The sequence below is a fragment of the Penicillium antarcticum genome (genome assembly GCF_028974205.1).
Source record: "Penicillium antarcticum strain IBT 31339 chromosome Unknown utg000002l_segment0_segment0, whole genome shotgun sequence".
Lineage (NCBI taxonomy): Eukaryota > Fungi > Ascomycota > Eurotiomycetes > Eurotiales > Aspergillaceae > Penicillium > Penicillium antarcticum.
Window position 1 is genome coordinate 1,569,945 of NW_026695300.1, and position 12,871 is coordinate 1,582,815.

At 48.4% G+C, this 12,871-nt stretch overlaps 6 protein-coding genes across 6 annotated transcripts; 2 read left to right on the plus strand and 4 right to left on the minus strand.

Moving 5' to 3' along the window:
- Positions 1-669: 669 nt before the first annotated feature.
- On the minus strand, positions 670-1,778 carry N7508_001586 (DNA-directed RNA polymerase II core subunit RPB3; the record flags this gene model as incomplete). The annotated part of the gene is made up of 3 exons (XM_058459652.1): positions 670-1,057; positions 1,112-1,674; positions 1,725-1,778. 3 exons carry the CDS (start codon positions 1,776-1,778, stop codon positions 670-672), a joined length of 1,005 nt encoding a protein of 334 aa, XP_058323184.1.
- A 768-nt stretch (positions 1,779-2,546) lies between these two features.
- On the minus strand, positions 2,547-3,109 carry N7508_001587 (NUDIX hydrolase; the record flags this gene model as incomplete). Its single annotated transcript, XM_058459653.1, has 2 exons — positions 2,547-2,974; positions 3,061-3,109. 2 exons carry the CDS (start codon positions 3,107-3,109, stop codon positions 2,547-2,549), a joined length of 477 nt encoding a protein of 158 aa, XP_058323185.1.
- Positions 3,110-4,020: 911 nt separating this feature from the next.
- On the plus strand, positions 4,021-5,845 carry N7508_001588 (arginyltransferase; the record flags this gene model as incomplete). Its single annotated transcript, XM_058459654.1, has 9 exons — positions 4,021-4,075; positions 4,182-4,226; positions 4,273-4,348; positions 4,401-4,586; positions 4,637-5,032; positions 5,098-5,195; positions 5,258-5,323; positions 5,421-5,668; positions 5,720-5,845. 9 exons carry the CDS (start codon positions 4,021-4,023, stop codon positions 5,843-5,845), a joined length of 1,296 nt encoding a protein of 431 aa, XP_058323186.1.
- A 1,494-nt stretch (positions 5,846-7,339) lies between these two features.
- On the minus strand, positions 7,340-8,229 carry N7508_001589 (uncharacterized protein; the record flags this gene model as incomplete). The annotated part of the gene is made up of 3 exons (XM_058459655.1): positions 7,340-7,552; positions 7,614-7,910; positions 7,996-8,229. 3 exons carry the CDS (start codon positions 8,227-8,229, stop codon positions 7,340-7,342), a joined length of 744 nt encoding a protein of 247 aa, XP_058323187.1.
- An 84-nt stretch (positions 8,230-8,313) lies between these two features.
- Positions 8,314-8,595, minus strand: N7508_001590 (uncharacterized protein; the record flags this gene model as incomplete). Its single annotated transcript, XM_058459656.1, has 2 exons — positions 8,314-8,358; positions 8,518-8,595. The coding sequence occupies 2 exons, from the start codon at positions 8,593-8,595 to the stop codon at positions 8,314-8,316; spliced, it is 123 nt and encodes a 40-aa protein (XP_058323188.1).
- Positions 8,596-9,996: 1,401 nt separating this feature from the next.
- On the plus strand, positions 9,997-10,651 carry N7508_001591 (uncharacterized protein; the record flags this gene model as incomplete). The annotated part of the gene is made up of 3 exons (XM_058459657.1): positions 9,997-10,082; positions 10,139-10,445; positions 10,517-10,651. The coding sequence occupies 3 exons, from the start codon at positions 9,997-9,999 to the stop codon at positions 10,649-10,651; spliced, it is 528 nt and encodes a 175-aa protein (XP_058323189.1).
- Positions 10,652-12,871: the final 2,220 nt, after the last annotated feature.

Below are 12,871 nucleotides of genomic sequence, written 5' to 3' on the forward strand. Positions count from 1 at the left end.
GTCTGACTTTGCTCCGGAAAACTGAAAAGGGATAGCCTGCTATAGATATCGGAGAAATAGAATCCTTGAATGCTAATCCGAGGGTTGGTGAAGTATGATTAGAATATCCGTCATCCATCGCTGATGATTATTCAATGTTTCCGAGTACGAATACCCGAATGCCGGACCTTGATATCATGGGTCGCTTTGGGGGTTTCTTCCGTCATCACTCATGTGATGAGAACATGTCGTATGGGTAGTTCTACCAAGTCGAGCGTGTATAGCGTAGGCACTTAGGGTTGTAAGTCTAAACTATTTGAGTTAGCTGGGTTTGGCCGCGTGAAAGGTGGTACTTGATTTGATATAGTCTATTAGAACGCTTTCGACCGAATACCTTCGAAGGTGATATTGACCCTATAGGTATAGATGCGGAGAATTACTTGCCATGGTTATCCTAAATATCTTAGCATATAGCACCTAATAATATTCACTATTTTGCGCTAACTGGACCAACCAGAAATGGCTTTTGTAGATTATGAACAGAGCAATCCCATACTAAAGAACCCAGCTATTGCCAAGATCATAGATCATAAAATGACAGGGAATGAAAAAACACCAGTACGCCCCCAAATCGCCAGTAATAATAACTCCTCGCATGCTTCGGCTTTCTCTTTTTTTCTAGACTAACACTCAGAACCCATAGCTGCTCTGCCCGTAAGGCGTGGCACCGTATGGTGTCTGTGCGCTCGCGCCCCAGGCACTAGCAGCTCCATTTCCGTAGGAAGTCATGTTACCGTCAATGCCTTCGGGGGGCTCGTAAGCATCAGGGTCGTTGGCGCCCATCATATCGGCATCTTCCATGCCTCCGGCGTGGCCGTCCTCGCCTTCGCCGGAGAGGACGGAGACGGTGGTTGCTAGCTTGCGCTGCAGCTCGATGAGGCCCTGTTGGATGATCATGTCTGGCTCGAGCATTCCAATGCTCTCGACATCGACGTAGAAGGTGTGGGGTTCGGCGTCGTAGTCGAATGGCTGGTCGGGACCATTCGCAGGTTCCCATGCGGCGTTTTCAGAGACAGGCCTGAGATTGTGAGTGGATAATTCAGATACCTCCAGAAAGAAACAAAATACATACCATTCCTTCGCGGCATCCTGCTCATACCAGTAATCCACGTGCCGGAGGTTGTTGTTGGGGTCATATTCAAAGCCTACAGCAGCAGTAGGCGCCCACTTAGCATGTTCCTTAGCGGTTCCCTTCTTAGCGAGGCAAGTCATCTTAATCTCCTGACCCTTCCGCAACTTGCAAATCAAAGGTCCCTTTTGCTCGGGGTCGTTCACGACGGGGTTACCAATCGTTTCGTTGACACGTTCGCCTACGACGACCAAGTCACGCGCGTACACGGACATGATGCCGCTGCCGCAGCGGGCGTGCAGGGAGAGTGTCACGCTGCAGCGCACACAGTGGTCCTCGCAGTCGCAGTCTCGTGTGTAATCCAGGTCATCGCAGTTGTTGGAGTTGAGGGGGATCATGCCCAGGCGGTGCGCGAGCATTTCGTCTGGGAGGACGGAGGTGTTGCTTTCGATTTCGATCAGGTCCAGGGCCAGTGTGGGCACTTCGGCGAGGATTGTGCGGCGGAGGGAGTTGGCGAATGCAAGGTCCACGGAGCTGAGTCTGAAGTCCACGCGAAGAGGTTCAGCCTGGAGTTGTTAGGTCGTTGTTCTGGGATTTTTGTGATGCATTTGTCTACCTCGCGGACGGTTACTTGGGGCCCTGTGGGCTCTAGGTCCATCTCGTAGTCCATCGTGTGTATGCGGCAGCGCGGGTCGCTGCCACCGTTTGTCGAGCTGGGGTCTTGGCGCGGGGTTCAAGTAGATGGAGCTAAGGAGAGGAGAGGTAATTGAAATGGATCGAGAATGGGATAGTGTTCAAATGAGCTGTGGTAGGGAAGCCGGTCGCGAGGTTGGAACCGGAGTGGACGAGATCGCGGATTTGCTCCTCGGAGGCAGCTTTTTGCGCTTTTCCTAATCGGGACACGCAGTCAAGTGCCTGACATGGGGTACAACTACTAGTACGCTATTCCTAGTACTTGACTATATACTACTGACGTTGTTCTAACGTTGCTTTGGGATATTATCTCTTCTGCTTCCTTGCTGCTTTCCTGGTCGGAAGAAATGCTTCACATTTGGTAACGTTTGTAGATGCTGCGTTCAACATCAACATTTGTGCCTAGAATTAAGCGCAATGCGATCTCGACTCATTCTTGGCCACGAGGTAAGCAATGTCAAAGTAGACAGCAAGGAGCCACTGGCTGTTGAGCCCTCCTGTTGGTGTCTATCAAGGCGAAAGCAAAAAGCAGATATCAAGTCGCGAATGAAACAGACGGGTAGCGGCAGCCCATCAAAGATGCAGAAGTAGACTAAAGGAGACAAAGCCAATAGCAGAAGCGACGAAGCCACCGTAATTTTGGAGTTCATGTCGAGTCATCAAATTTGGAGGCAGTTCTCAGATGCGAAAGATAGGAGGTTGTAGGGGAGTCGGAGAGAAGAGAGAACTGTATGTGCATGCGGGACTACCGCTTCAAGGAGCTGCGATTCAACGCCTCCAATAACTCGGGTCGATTTGCGAGGGCCGTGGCCGCCGTTGAGTATGAGACCCATTGCCGTTTGCGCTTGTGCATCTCGGGCCACTCGGCTTCTTCGCGCTCCACGGTGACTTCAAAGAATTGATATGAGGCTTTCGGCGCTTGCGCCGTGAGGAGGCCGGAGGGCCTCATGTCTGGGATGAGACCCAAATCGCGGCTCACGACGCACACTACACCGGCCTCCTCCCAGGCTTCGCGGCACGCAGCCTGCTCGGCGGTTTTTTCATCCAGCTCCCATCCACCCTTGGGGAGCACCCAGCCCCCGGGTCCTGCGGATTGGATCATGAGGACTTTGGTCTTGTCGGCGGAAATAGGGACAACGCCGGCTACCAGTCGCTCGCCTTTCGATCCGTAGCCTATCACACCGTTAGAGTCAGAGAGACGTAAGGGACAGGTCGATCTCGCCCCACGTGCCCGCAAGAGCCACCAGCTGAATACTCACGTTGGTTGATCCGCCCAACGCGGGCTTCCATCGAGCGTATTTGTGCCATTGTGTTGAATGTGCTGTGACTCAATTGAGTATGGCCACGGAAGAGCAGTCGTGGTGGTCAAAAACGTAAAAAAAAAAGTCAAAATGAGTCAAAAGAGCGAAAGGACTCCTAAGCGATTTCAGAATGGAATTGGTCCTGAACCTCTCGAGCTCCCTCTGGAGAGTGAGAGAGTTAGGAGGGGGGCGGTCGGGAAGGGAAATTTTTTTCCCCTTCGGATATTGGGATGGAGAAGAGAATTAGGTCTTCCCAATCATTCCCGACGGGGGACAATGAAAAGAAGTACTAGACATGGTTCAGGAAATATCAGAGCATTGGAGAATGGAAAAGGGAAGAGGGGCACCGGCGGCGCAGGCCGGGTACAATGACATGGCCTTACATTACGCTCTCTACTACTAGTCACTACTGGTTATGCTTATTCTGTTCTCTCCGTTTGGCGTGCATTCTCAGTCTACTCTCTTTCTAGTCTATTTTAATTTATTCTATTCTATTCTTGCATTCTGTGTATACTGAATATATGGTCATGTGACTCTATCCCAAATGCGTCAACTTTCTCTTTCCTCCAATTCTGTTCCAAACTCTCAAGTTGGGACCGGGTCTCAGGTCGGACGTTGGCCAGCCGATTGAGCGGCTAAAGCACCCTGGATTGTGCTTCGTGTTGTGGGTAAAGACCCTAACTCCGGCTTGGTACCGAACCCGGAGATGACCAGGAGTATAGATCTGCCGATCAGACAAGAGGCATTCCATGTACAGCGTACAGCACTCCGTAGAAGCCAGAAACATACCTGCAGCAGAAATAAATGTAGCCTTACCGCCATTGTATAGAACCGGCGTATTTACACCCCACCAACTCCCCTCTCATCTCTCTCTCACTCTCTCTACACATCGCCACCACAAAGGGGCCAAAGTCCGACATGCAACCAGTTGACGCCGAACGCGCGCGAGAGCTGTCGCTATTCCGCCCACTAGGTCAGTCCCACTTTGTTGCAGGGAACCACTGAGATAGAGCTCCGTTACCCCGTGGCGTTTCCACTGGCCCTGGGGACCGACCGTATATCATACTAATGTCATGCAGGTTATCAAAGAAACTCGTGTGGTTACTGCAAGTCCGACAATGGAAGTACGTTTGCCTGGCTTCTTTTTCTTTCATGGTTGACACGTAACAGGTGCATCGTACTACACCAGTTCCACGTCCGTACGCCCGCACCACTATGAGGAATTGATCAATGGCGGCTGGAGAAGGTATGCCCCTTGAGACAGACAAATGGCCTGTAACCCATACTGACATGGATAGATCGGGGTCTCTCTACTACAAACAGAACCTGCAGCGATCATGTTGTCCCCATTACACGCTGAGGCTGGAGGCTTCCGAATATCGGCCCCGCCGCGATCAGCGCAAGGCAATCAACCGATGGAACAAATTCATCCTGGGCCCGGAGTATATGCGCAAGGCGGCCCGGCTCTGCCCGCGCACTCGCGAGTACGCACATTCATGCTCCATTGGCCTTGAATCACTGCTGACGATACCAGGGAGAAAAAGCACCGCAAATGCAACTTCGATGTGGTGACTGCGGTCCACGAGTCGGAGTACGGCAACGTCAAGCGGCCTATTGATCCTGCTACCAAGCGACCACTGGAACCCGCCCATCGCTTTGAAGTCAACGTCGAAGGTGACTCTGTGTCTCAGGCTAAGTTTGAGCTGTTCCGCAAGTACCAGACGGCCATCCATAAAGAGGATGTATCGCACTGGAAGCCGAAGGACTTTCAGCGTTTCCTCTGCTCGGGTCTCCAGCGATCGCCTACCTCACGCAACAGCTCTGATAAGAAGATCGGCTCTTGGCACCAGTGCTATCGCCTCGATGGCGAGCTAGTCGCAGTCGCAGTCCTAGACTTGGTACCAAGTGGCGTCAGCTCTGTCTACGTCTTGTAAGCTGAGCAAATCAACGGAGTCTCTTATGTGAGATATGATAAGCTGACAGTCCATACCACAGCTACGACCCAGCGTACGAGCAATGGGAATTCGGTAAGCTGAGCGCAATGCGCGAAATTGCCTTCTCACTCGAGAACGATTATCGCTACTACTACATGGGTAGGTCATAGTCGTGAAGCCATCCCTGTCCGTGGGCTACGTTTCTAATTATCTGGTTAAAGGGTACTACATTCATTCCTGTCAGAAGATGCGTTACAAGGCCAACTTCCGTCCCCAGTATATCCTCGGTATGTTCTACCCCGTATGCCGATGTGAACCGGTTGAGTTTGCTGTGCCACCTATGAGATCCAGCACAGTACCTGACCCCTTTTTTTTGTTACGCAGACCCTGAAAGTAATACCTGGGATCCGCTTGATGGCGAGTTAACTGAGAAGCTCAATTCTCGTTCTTATGTTTCCATGTCGAGGGATCGAGCTGGGATCCCGGCGCCTGCGGCTGAGCCGTTTGAGGATGAAGAGCAGATGACGCTCTTTGATGTTCATATGCCTGGTGTTATGACCGCGCCGGAAGTTGAAGCTATGGATTTGGGTAAATGGTTGTTGGTTGTTAAGCAGCACTATGTCCACATGGAGGTATGTATGCCCCTCTCTTCACCGAGGGAATTATTTACTAATTTTAATCAGGATCTCGTCGACTGGGAAAAATCAACCATCACTTCGCCTATGTCTATCAAGGGCATGGTCGCTGAATTGGCTGCAGCACTGGGACCTAACATTGTGAAGAACAGTGCAGTGGACTTGTTCAGTTGATAGAATGCCTATGTTATTGATATCAGCGGAGATGTTTGCTATGCAGAATGAGATATAACTAGGAGCATGAATGGAGGTCGATGCATCGAGTTGAATTATGTTGGTGTAGAAGCATTACTAGATGGCTGTATGAATTTCTTACTTCGCTTATTCTCATTTTCGCTTCTCTCAATCATTTGTAGACTATAGGCCTTGAAATCTTGATCAATTATAGAGCCAAGTCAAGAGCCAGTTTTCTCAACCGCTGTTTCTGCTACGATACAAGGGTATTAAGTATATGATCATATATCCAGAGCATTCAGTCACAAGCCAATAAGAGACAGAGGTAGACATGCTTAATCGACAGTTACACCATTTCATAACCGTCATACTGTACGGCACGACACTATTTTCTAGCGACTTTGATAGCTTCTCCCCTTTATGTGTCTAGAGAACCAAAAGGTTGCATATCCATGCATGTCCTAAAGCAGGGGATAAGGCAGTGACCGCCAATGTACAGAACAGCACAATGAAAAGTGAAGCTACAAAAAAAAGCAAGTCCTCACCGGTAGATAATAGTCCGCAGACTAACCCGACATTAAATTACGTTGCATCTTCGTCGATAGCTTTTGACCATAACTACGCTCTCACGCCTTTTATCCAAAAACATGCCCTTCCCCGATATCCTCCAATGGTCCAAAGACCTCCTCATGGGAAGCATATGCACCGGTCCCTCCCCACGCCATGTGGCAATAATAATGGACGGAAACCGATGCAAAAGAGCACGGGATCAGTATTGAGGAAGGACATTTGGCTGGTATTGCTGCACTGAGGAGGGTAAGTGCATACCACATACAAACATTAGTAACATAAGCACCCAAAAAGCTAATTAAATCTACACATGATTCTCCAGGGACTAAGAAACTTCTATAAAAACGGAATAGAAGTGGTCGCCATCTGCGCATTCAGCCTTGAGAACTTCCACCGACCAAAGGAACAAGTCGACGGGTTGATGATCCTGCTAGGGAATGTGATGGCACAGCTCGGCGAAGAGAATTCCCTCGCGATGGAATCTGACGTTCAAGTACGTGTGTTGGTCGCTTGGATTCGTTGGTCGATGGGTTTCAACGGTCTATTGCTAAGGTGGTGGATGCGACGCGGGATAACAAGAGTAAAGTTTTGAATGTTTGTATCGCTTATACCGGCAGAGATGAGATTTCTCGTGCTATGAAGGGGACTTTTGCTGGTTGTGTTTCACCGGACAAAATCACTGCACATGATTTGACGGATAATATGATGGTTCAGACTCCTGCGCCAGACATTCTGATTCGGACATCCGGGGTTTGTCGCTTGAGTGACTTTTTGCTTTGGCAGTGTCATCAGGAGACTCAGATTGAGGTTGTTGAGACTAATTGGCCAGATTTTGGGTTGTGGGATATGTGTTTGGTTTTGTTGAAATGGCAACGTCGGAGGTTTGCGTCGGCTTGGGATGGATTTACGGAAGCATTGCATGATTCACGCCTTTGACAGGGCGATGATGTATCGTGAACAGTGTGTGAAAAGTCTGTATTTAAATGGACTTTGATACTGACGAAACGTTTCTAAAGCAGAAGCTCCCTTCAGAATCTCCTGTAACAACCTCGTATAGTCCCATCCACAAGCTGTAGCCGCCATAGCAGTTGAACTAGCCTGATCCTTACGAGCTGGACGACCAGGTCCGATCATATTCTGCAATCTCCATTAGCTCAGGACCAAACATGTGTTATCAACGAGTGGTAAATGGACATACCGGTTTCATATTAACATCAAAAATAGCAAACTCCCCAGCCTCAGGTCTGAACCGCCGAATATCAATCCGGATTGGCGCAGTAGCTTTAATCAAAGAAGCCACACGCTCACATTGCCTTATAATCATCCCATAAGCAGGATCATCCGCCAACTCATTGGAAATAACGCGCGAGTTATCAGTAACAGCAACGGTTTCGTTATACGGAGCGATTCCATTATCATGGTTGAATCTCATGACAGGAGCCATAGCCCAATACCCACAGCTCTCAGGATAAGGGGACATAGCAGTAATCGTAGCCTACTCGCCAGCGAGAAGCTCCTCTAATAGAACGGCAGGCGACTCATCAAACAGCGACTGATCAATTCACTAGACTGCGACAGACTTTCACGCCGTGGCTTCCACGGCCGCGGACTGGTTTGCCCACAATTGGATAGGTTGGTATATTCTCCTTGATGAATGCATATAGAGAATCGGGATCATTGGTAGCTTTCACTTCCCAGGATTTCGGTAGTGTGAATGCATTACCCATCGAGCGAAGTCTATCGTTTAGGTAGAGTTCATCGTCGAATTTCTCAACTAGACCTGGTGGTTGGTCGATTACGGGCTGTTGATGCATACTCGTCGAGAGACGATGCTGTTTGGAGAGGGTGCGATGAGAAGACGATTGTATTTGCCCATAGGTGTGTTGCGCCTTTTTTTTTTACTGCGGCGAGGATCCCTTCTTCTGAGTCTGGAAAACACCAGCCTGTGTGGTATGTTGGAGATGGGTTGTGGATTGGTGTTAGTATGTTTATTCCTTTTCTGTGGAGGGTGTTGGCGATGTATGCGCCTGAGTCTTGTTAGCCTTTATCTGTGTGTGATTGTATGAAGTATTCGTTATTTGGATTTGAGAATCGTTACTTACCACCTGGCTTGCGTGGTTTGCGGACTCCATGTATGATAGGGGGTCAATTGCTTGGAATAAGACTGCGACGGTGGGCATTTTGGTTGACTGGCTACTCCACCGTACTCATTTGGTCATTTGAAGTGGGAGTCGCGATAATTTAAACACAGCGAGGGGATTGAAAAGTCATGGAGAGTTGCTCCGTGAATCGGTATGCGACGCCCCCTTTATCTGGGACCGATCCTGGTATACACGTACCTGTCTCCCCGACTTCTAAGGTCGTTGCAGACATTAACCTCGCCTTTTCCGAGGGCTGCTGTACTCCTTTATCCCTGTGTCATTGTTTCTGGGCTTTTGGCAGGGACTTTTATTGTCATATCGGGGTCGCGAAAATCGAACATTTCGCTTTTTACTCTTCAACACCATCCCATTCCTAAATCCTGGTATTACAGTCACCTCGTGGCTGGTACCAGTTGGTAGAAATCTCAACAGGTGACCAGTTGATGATTGATGGCTTTGCGGTACCTGGTCTCTCGATTGTAACTTTTGTTGAGGATCATGCCATGTATAGCTACGACCAATTTATGTTCCAGCGTCACAGTTTCTAGAACACAGTGTATGGATTCTCAACGCGCGGTGAGAACTAAGTGTTGATCGGCAGTCTAACGTGGCCATGTATGAGTGGAACTGCAAACACGCGAATAGTATCGGCTCATTGGCTTGTTCACCCATTCAAGATATCCAGGGGGAGTAGATAGAGGCTTTTCTCATCCACTAACTCATTGGATATCTCGGGCTTAATTTAAATAGGTTGTTCTTGGCGGTGCTGGCCATATTCGTACCCTAAAGAAAGTGCACAAAACAGGTTGCAGCATAGGTTTAGATGTCTCACACGCCGATTTTGAAGCAGTGGCGGGGTTGTTCCCTTGCCTGTTGCTGTCAAGCTAAGACCTCCAGATGCCTGGAACAAATATGGCAGGTTGTGAGGTCTTTCATAAAGTCGCGAAGTCCCCAAAGCGGTCAAGCGCTCTCTTCATGGGGGAGTTTAACCATTTTGGGAAATATTCGAGCGTCTCTCCATTGAGCTGATTACTCGCCCCACAGCTCCACCTCGAAGTCGTAGAACATACTCTTAGCCTACACTGGTCAGGTTATGGTTAAAACTCACTGGCTCTGGTCACATCGCCAGACTTACCCGCTGGATTGTTGCCTAGGCCTCGGCGTCCAGAAACAGTATCTATTGCGCGCCCCTTGGAGCAGATGCGAGCTCGGCTCCTCAAAGCGGACGATCATTGTTGCTTTATGGAAGTATAAAATATCTGTCAGTTCCTAGGAACGGAGTTAAGAGATACAACCTTCTTCTTTTTCAAGTGTCGTCTTCCTCCATCAATCATCAACTTCCATTCTCGAATCATGCACTTTTCTCAACTTCTCTCCGTCTTGCTTGCCACTGGCGTGCTGGCAGTGAGAGCTTCAAACTGCCCTCCGTTTCCTTCTTCGATGACCGTATTCTCTTTTGAATTCAAACAGCCAGATCCTCCTGTGATAAAGGCTGAGTTTAAGACTAACTTCATTCAACACAAATGGTAGGCGACAAATGCTGATGCCCGCCCTACTTCCATTGTCAAGCTAATAGTACCAGGAATCACAACTTGTCACATATCACAACTGGCTATATCAACAATTCGCCATCCCAGAGTTTCGTTCGAGCGGACGAAGCCTTCGATGGTAGCCTGGTCTCATCCTACTTCAATTACGCCAACACTACTAAAGAAGGTTTGGTGGACAACATTATGACCACCTACGGTCATGGTTCCGACGAGCCAGCTATGTGGAGAGGCTTCGTCAACTCCAACTTTCCTTTGTTTCCTGAGGACATACTAGTCAAATATGGTGCTGTTTTTGGCGGACTGGTCCGGCGAAAGTTCAATGAGCACCCTATGGCAGCTGTAAGTAGCCTTTTTCAAGTTCGGCTTATTGAGAGCAGGCACGTTGCTGACACTAGAAATAATGTTATCAGTGGAATATGCTGTACCAGGGAGTTATTCCTGTGACAGTCTACGTGAGCAACTGCAATGTCATGGTTGGGTACGACTATTTTTCTCCTGGGTTGCGCACCAGAGTTATCACTGAATACTTCAATATCCAAGTCTAAGCTGCTGCCAAACGAGTGCGGTGTATTTTCTTTGATCGATCAGTGCCGAATCTTGTCTCGGTGACATAACAATCAGTTGATATTGATCGCGTCCTACAACTCTCAATCAAGAATCTGGCTTCAACCACCTAGTGTCCCATAGAATAAATCTTGTTTCAATCAAGAGATAAGGTGCCCTGCGCAGTAAATTAGAGTCAACGTATGCGCTGTCCTCGCCTTGGCCATTGTAACTTGGTTTTTCCCTCAGGTTGGGTTCTGCCTCATCTTAAAATGCCGTGGCTGGCCCGGGCAAGGGCAGTCACATGACATAGCCAGCTGCCTAATCTAGAGTTTTCCAAGCCCCTGTTGGACATTTGGTTTGGTTGTGAGATATTGAATCATGGCAGACTCATGTATAAGACCAAGTGAAACCACTAAACGTACTATTGGACCTCTGGACAAGCGCAAAAAGACAACACGCTGTCAGCCTTGTGCGAACCGACGGGTGAAGGTTTGAGCAACCAACTATCTATTTCAATGTGGTCAAACTTACACATACGAACAGTGTGACGGGGGGACCCCCTGCGAAAGATGTGTCCGGACGCAGAAAATCTGTGCGCCACAGTGTCAAGAGCAGCCAGGAATGACATTCGTCCATGTTTCGGGACATTTGTTGTCTTCTTCAATTCCCACGCAAGTTCGGAAGCATGATGATGCCATATATCTGGAACATTTCGCTTCCTTTCTTCAGCGCTGCCAGTTCAGCAAAGACTTTGCTGCTACAAATGCAGACATAGCCACTATCATTGGCAAGTATCCTCTGCTTTTGCACATTTCTATCGCAATCGGAGCTTTGGATGCCAGTAGAAAAGGCTCCGTCAAATCATTTGGCGAGCTTCAGTCTCCTCAGTATGTTGCGTTCCGGGCTTGCAGTAGATCAATGCAAGACCTGCATTCGGCAGTCTCGACGGCAAATCCGGTCTTTAGAGATGATGTGTTTTGGAGCACATTTCTCCATGGACTTTTTGAGGTATGGTTTAATCCATAGATTCAAAATTTTTACTAACTATCCACACAGCTGATGGCTGAAGATTCCGGTACTTCATTCGCAAAGCACATGGTTTTTGGTACATCCACATTACTGCTCCTATTGAAAACTACAAATCCGCTTCCATTACCCACGGAAAGCTTGATCGATGCTTTTTGGATTCTTGAGACCAACAGAGCCATTCTCTATGGTGATAGTACTATACTTACTCCAGACAAATTGCAGTGGGTTTTAACGCGAGAAAGCTGGCCAAATCCCATGAAGGAAGTTCTCATCCTCATGATACAAACTTCCACATTTGCAAAAAGGCAAGTCAATCTTAATGACTTGTCTGGTAGATGCAACTGACTTTTTAGGCTCTTTGACGAAGTTGAAAACATTCCTCAAGAATTGAGACCGTTTGATTCAAGGGTGGACCATCTTGCGCTGAAAGGACTCGAGATCAAAGAAAGTCTACTCAATTGGCAACAAGGAAGGCCTATAGAAAGCTTGCTGGTAGACCCCTTTGTCCAATTGGCCGTCATCATTCACCGCGCTCTTCTTTTATACCATTGCCGGAATTTCATTTTCTATCCATGCTGGATGACACGAGCAATTCCTCAGCTTCAACCCAGCGAGGTCCGCAAATATGTCGCCACAATTTTGGATCTGTCTCAAAGTCTTCTTTCCGGTACATATATTCCGGGACCTCTCATGTTGTTTCCACTGCGAATGGCCGGAGTTCACGTACGTGAGAGTCGTGCACAGGAGAATGTATTGAGCACTATTCGCAACATACGGAAAAAAGGCTTTATTGTTTCAAATAGAATCGAAGCCGATTTACTAGAGTTTTGGCACTACGAAAACAAATGAAATGCCAGCATGGTTTACCATCGGTCGAGAGACACGTGATACGCTGGTCATCAACAAATATCACCAGAGCAGTATCATCTAACCTAACATGTAGACTGGGGCCTATATTCCGTCGTGAGCACTCACCAATCCTGCCCAGGTGAGCCTGAGCGCGCTCATAAAGCGGCAGTTCTAGATAGGAAAGACCTTACCCGGCAGACATTATCCGATCTATATAGGTGCATATAGTAAGAAATGATTCGATGTGGCCACAAGGTACAAAATTGTTTCACGAGGTAGAGCCCGATATATACGGATCTAAGATCGGGGCATAGTTTGGAATACGGCTGGCGGGCTACATC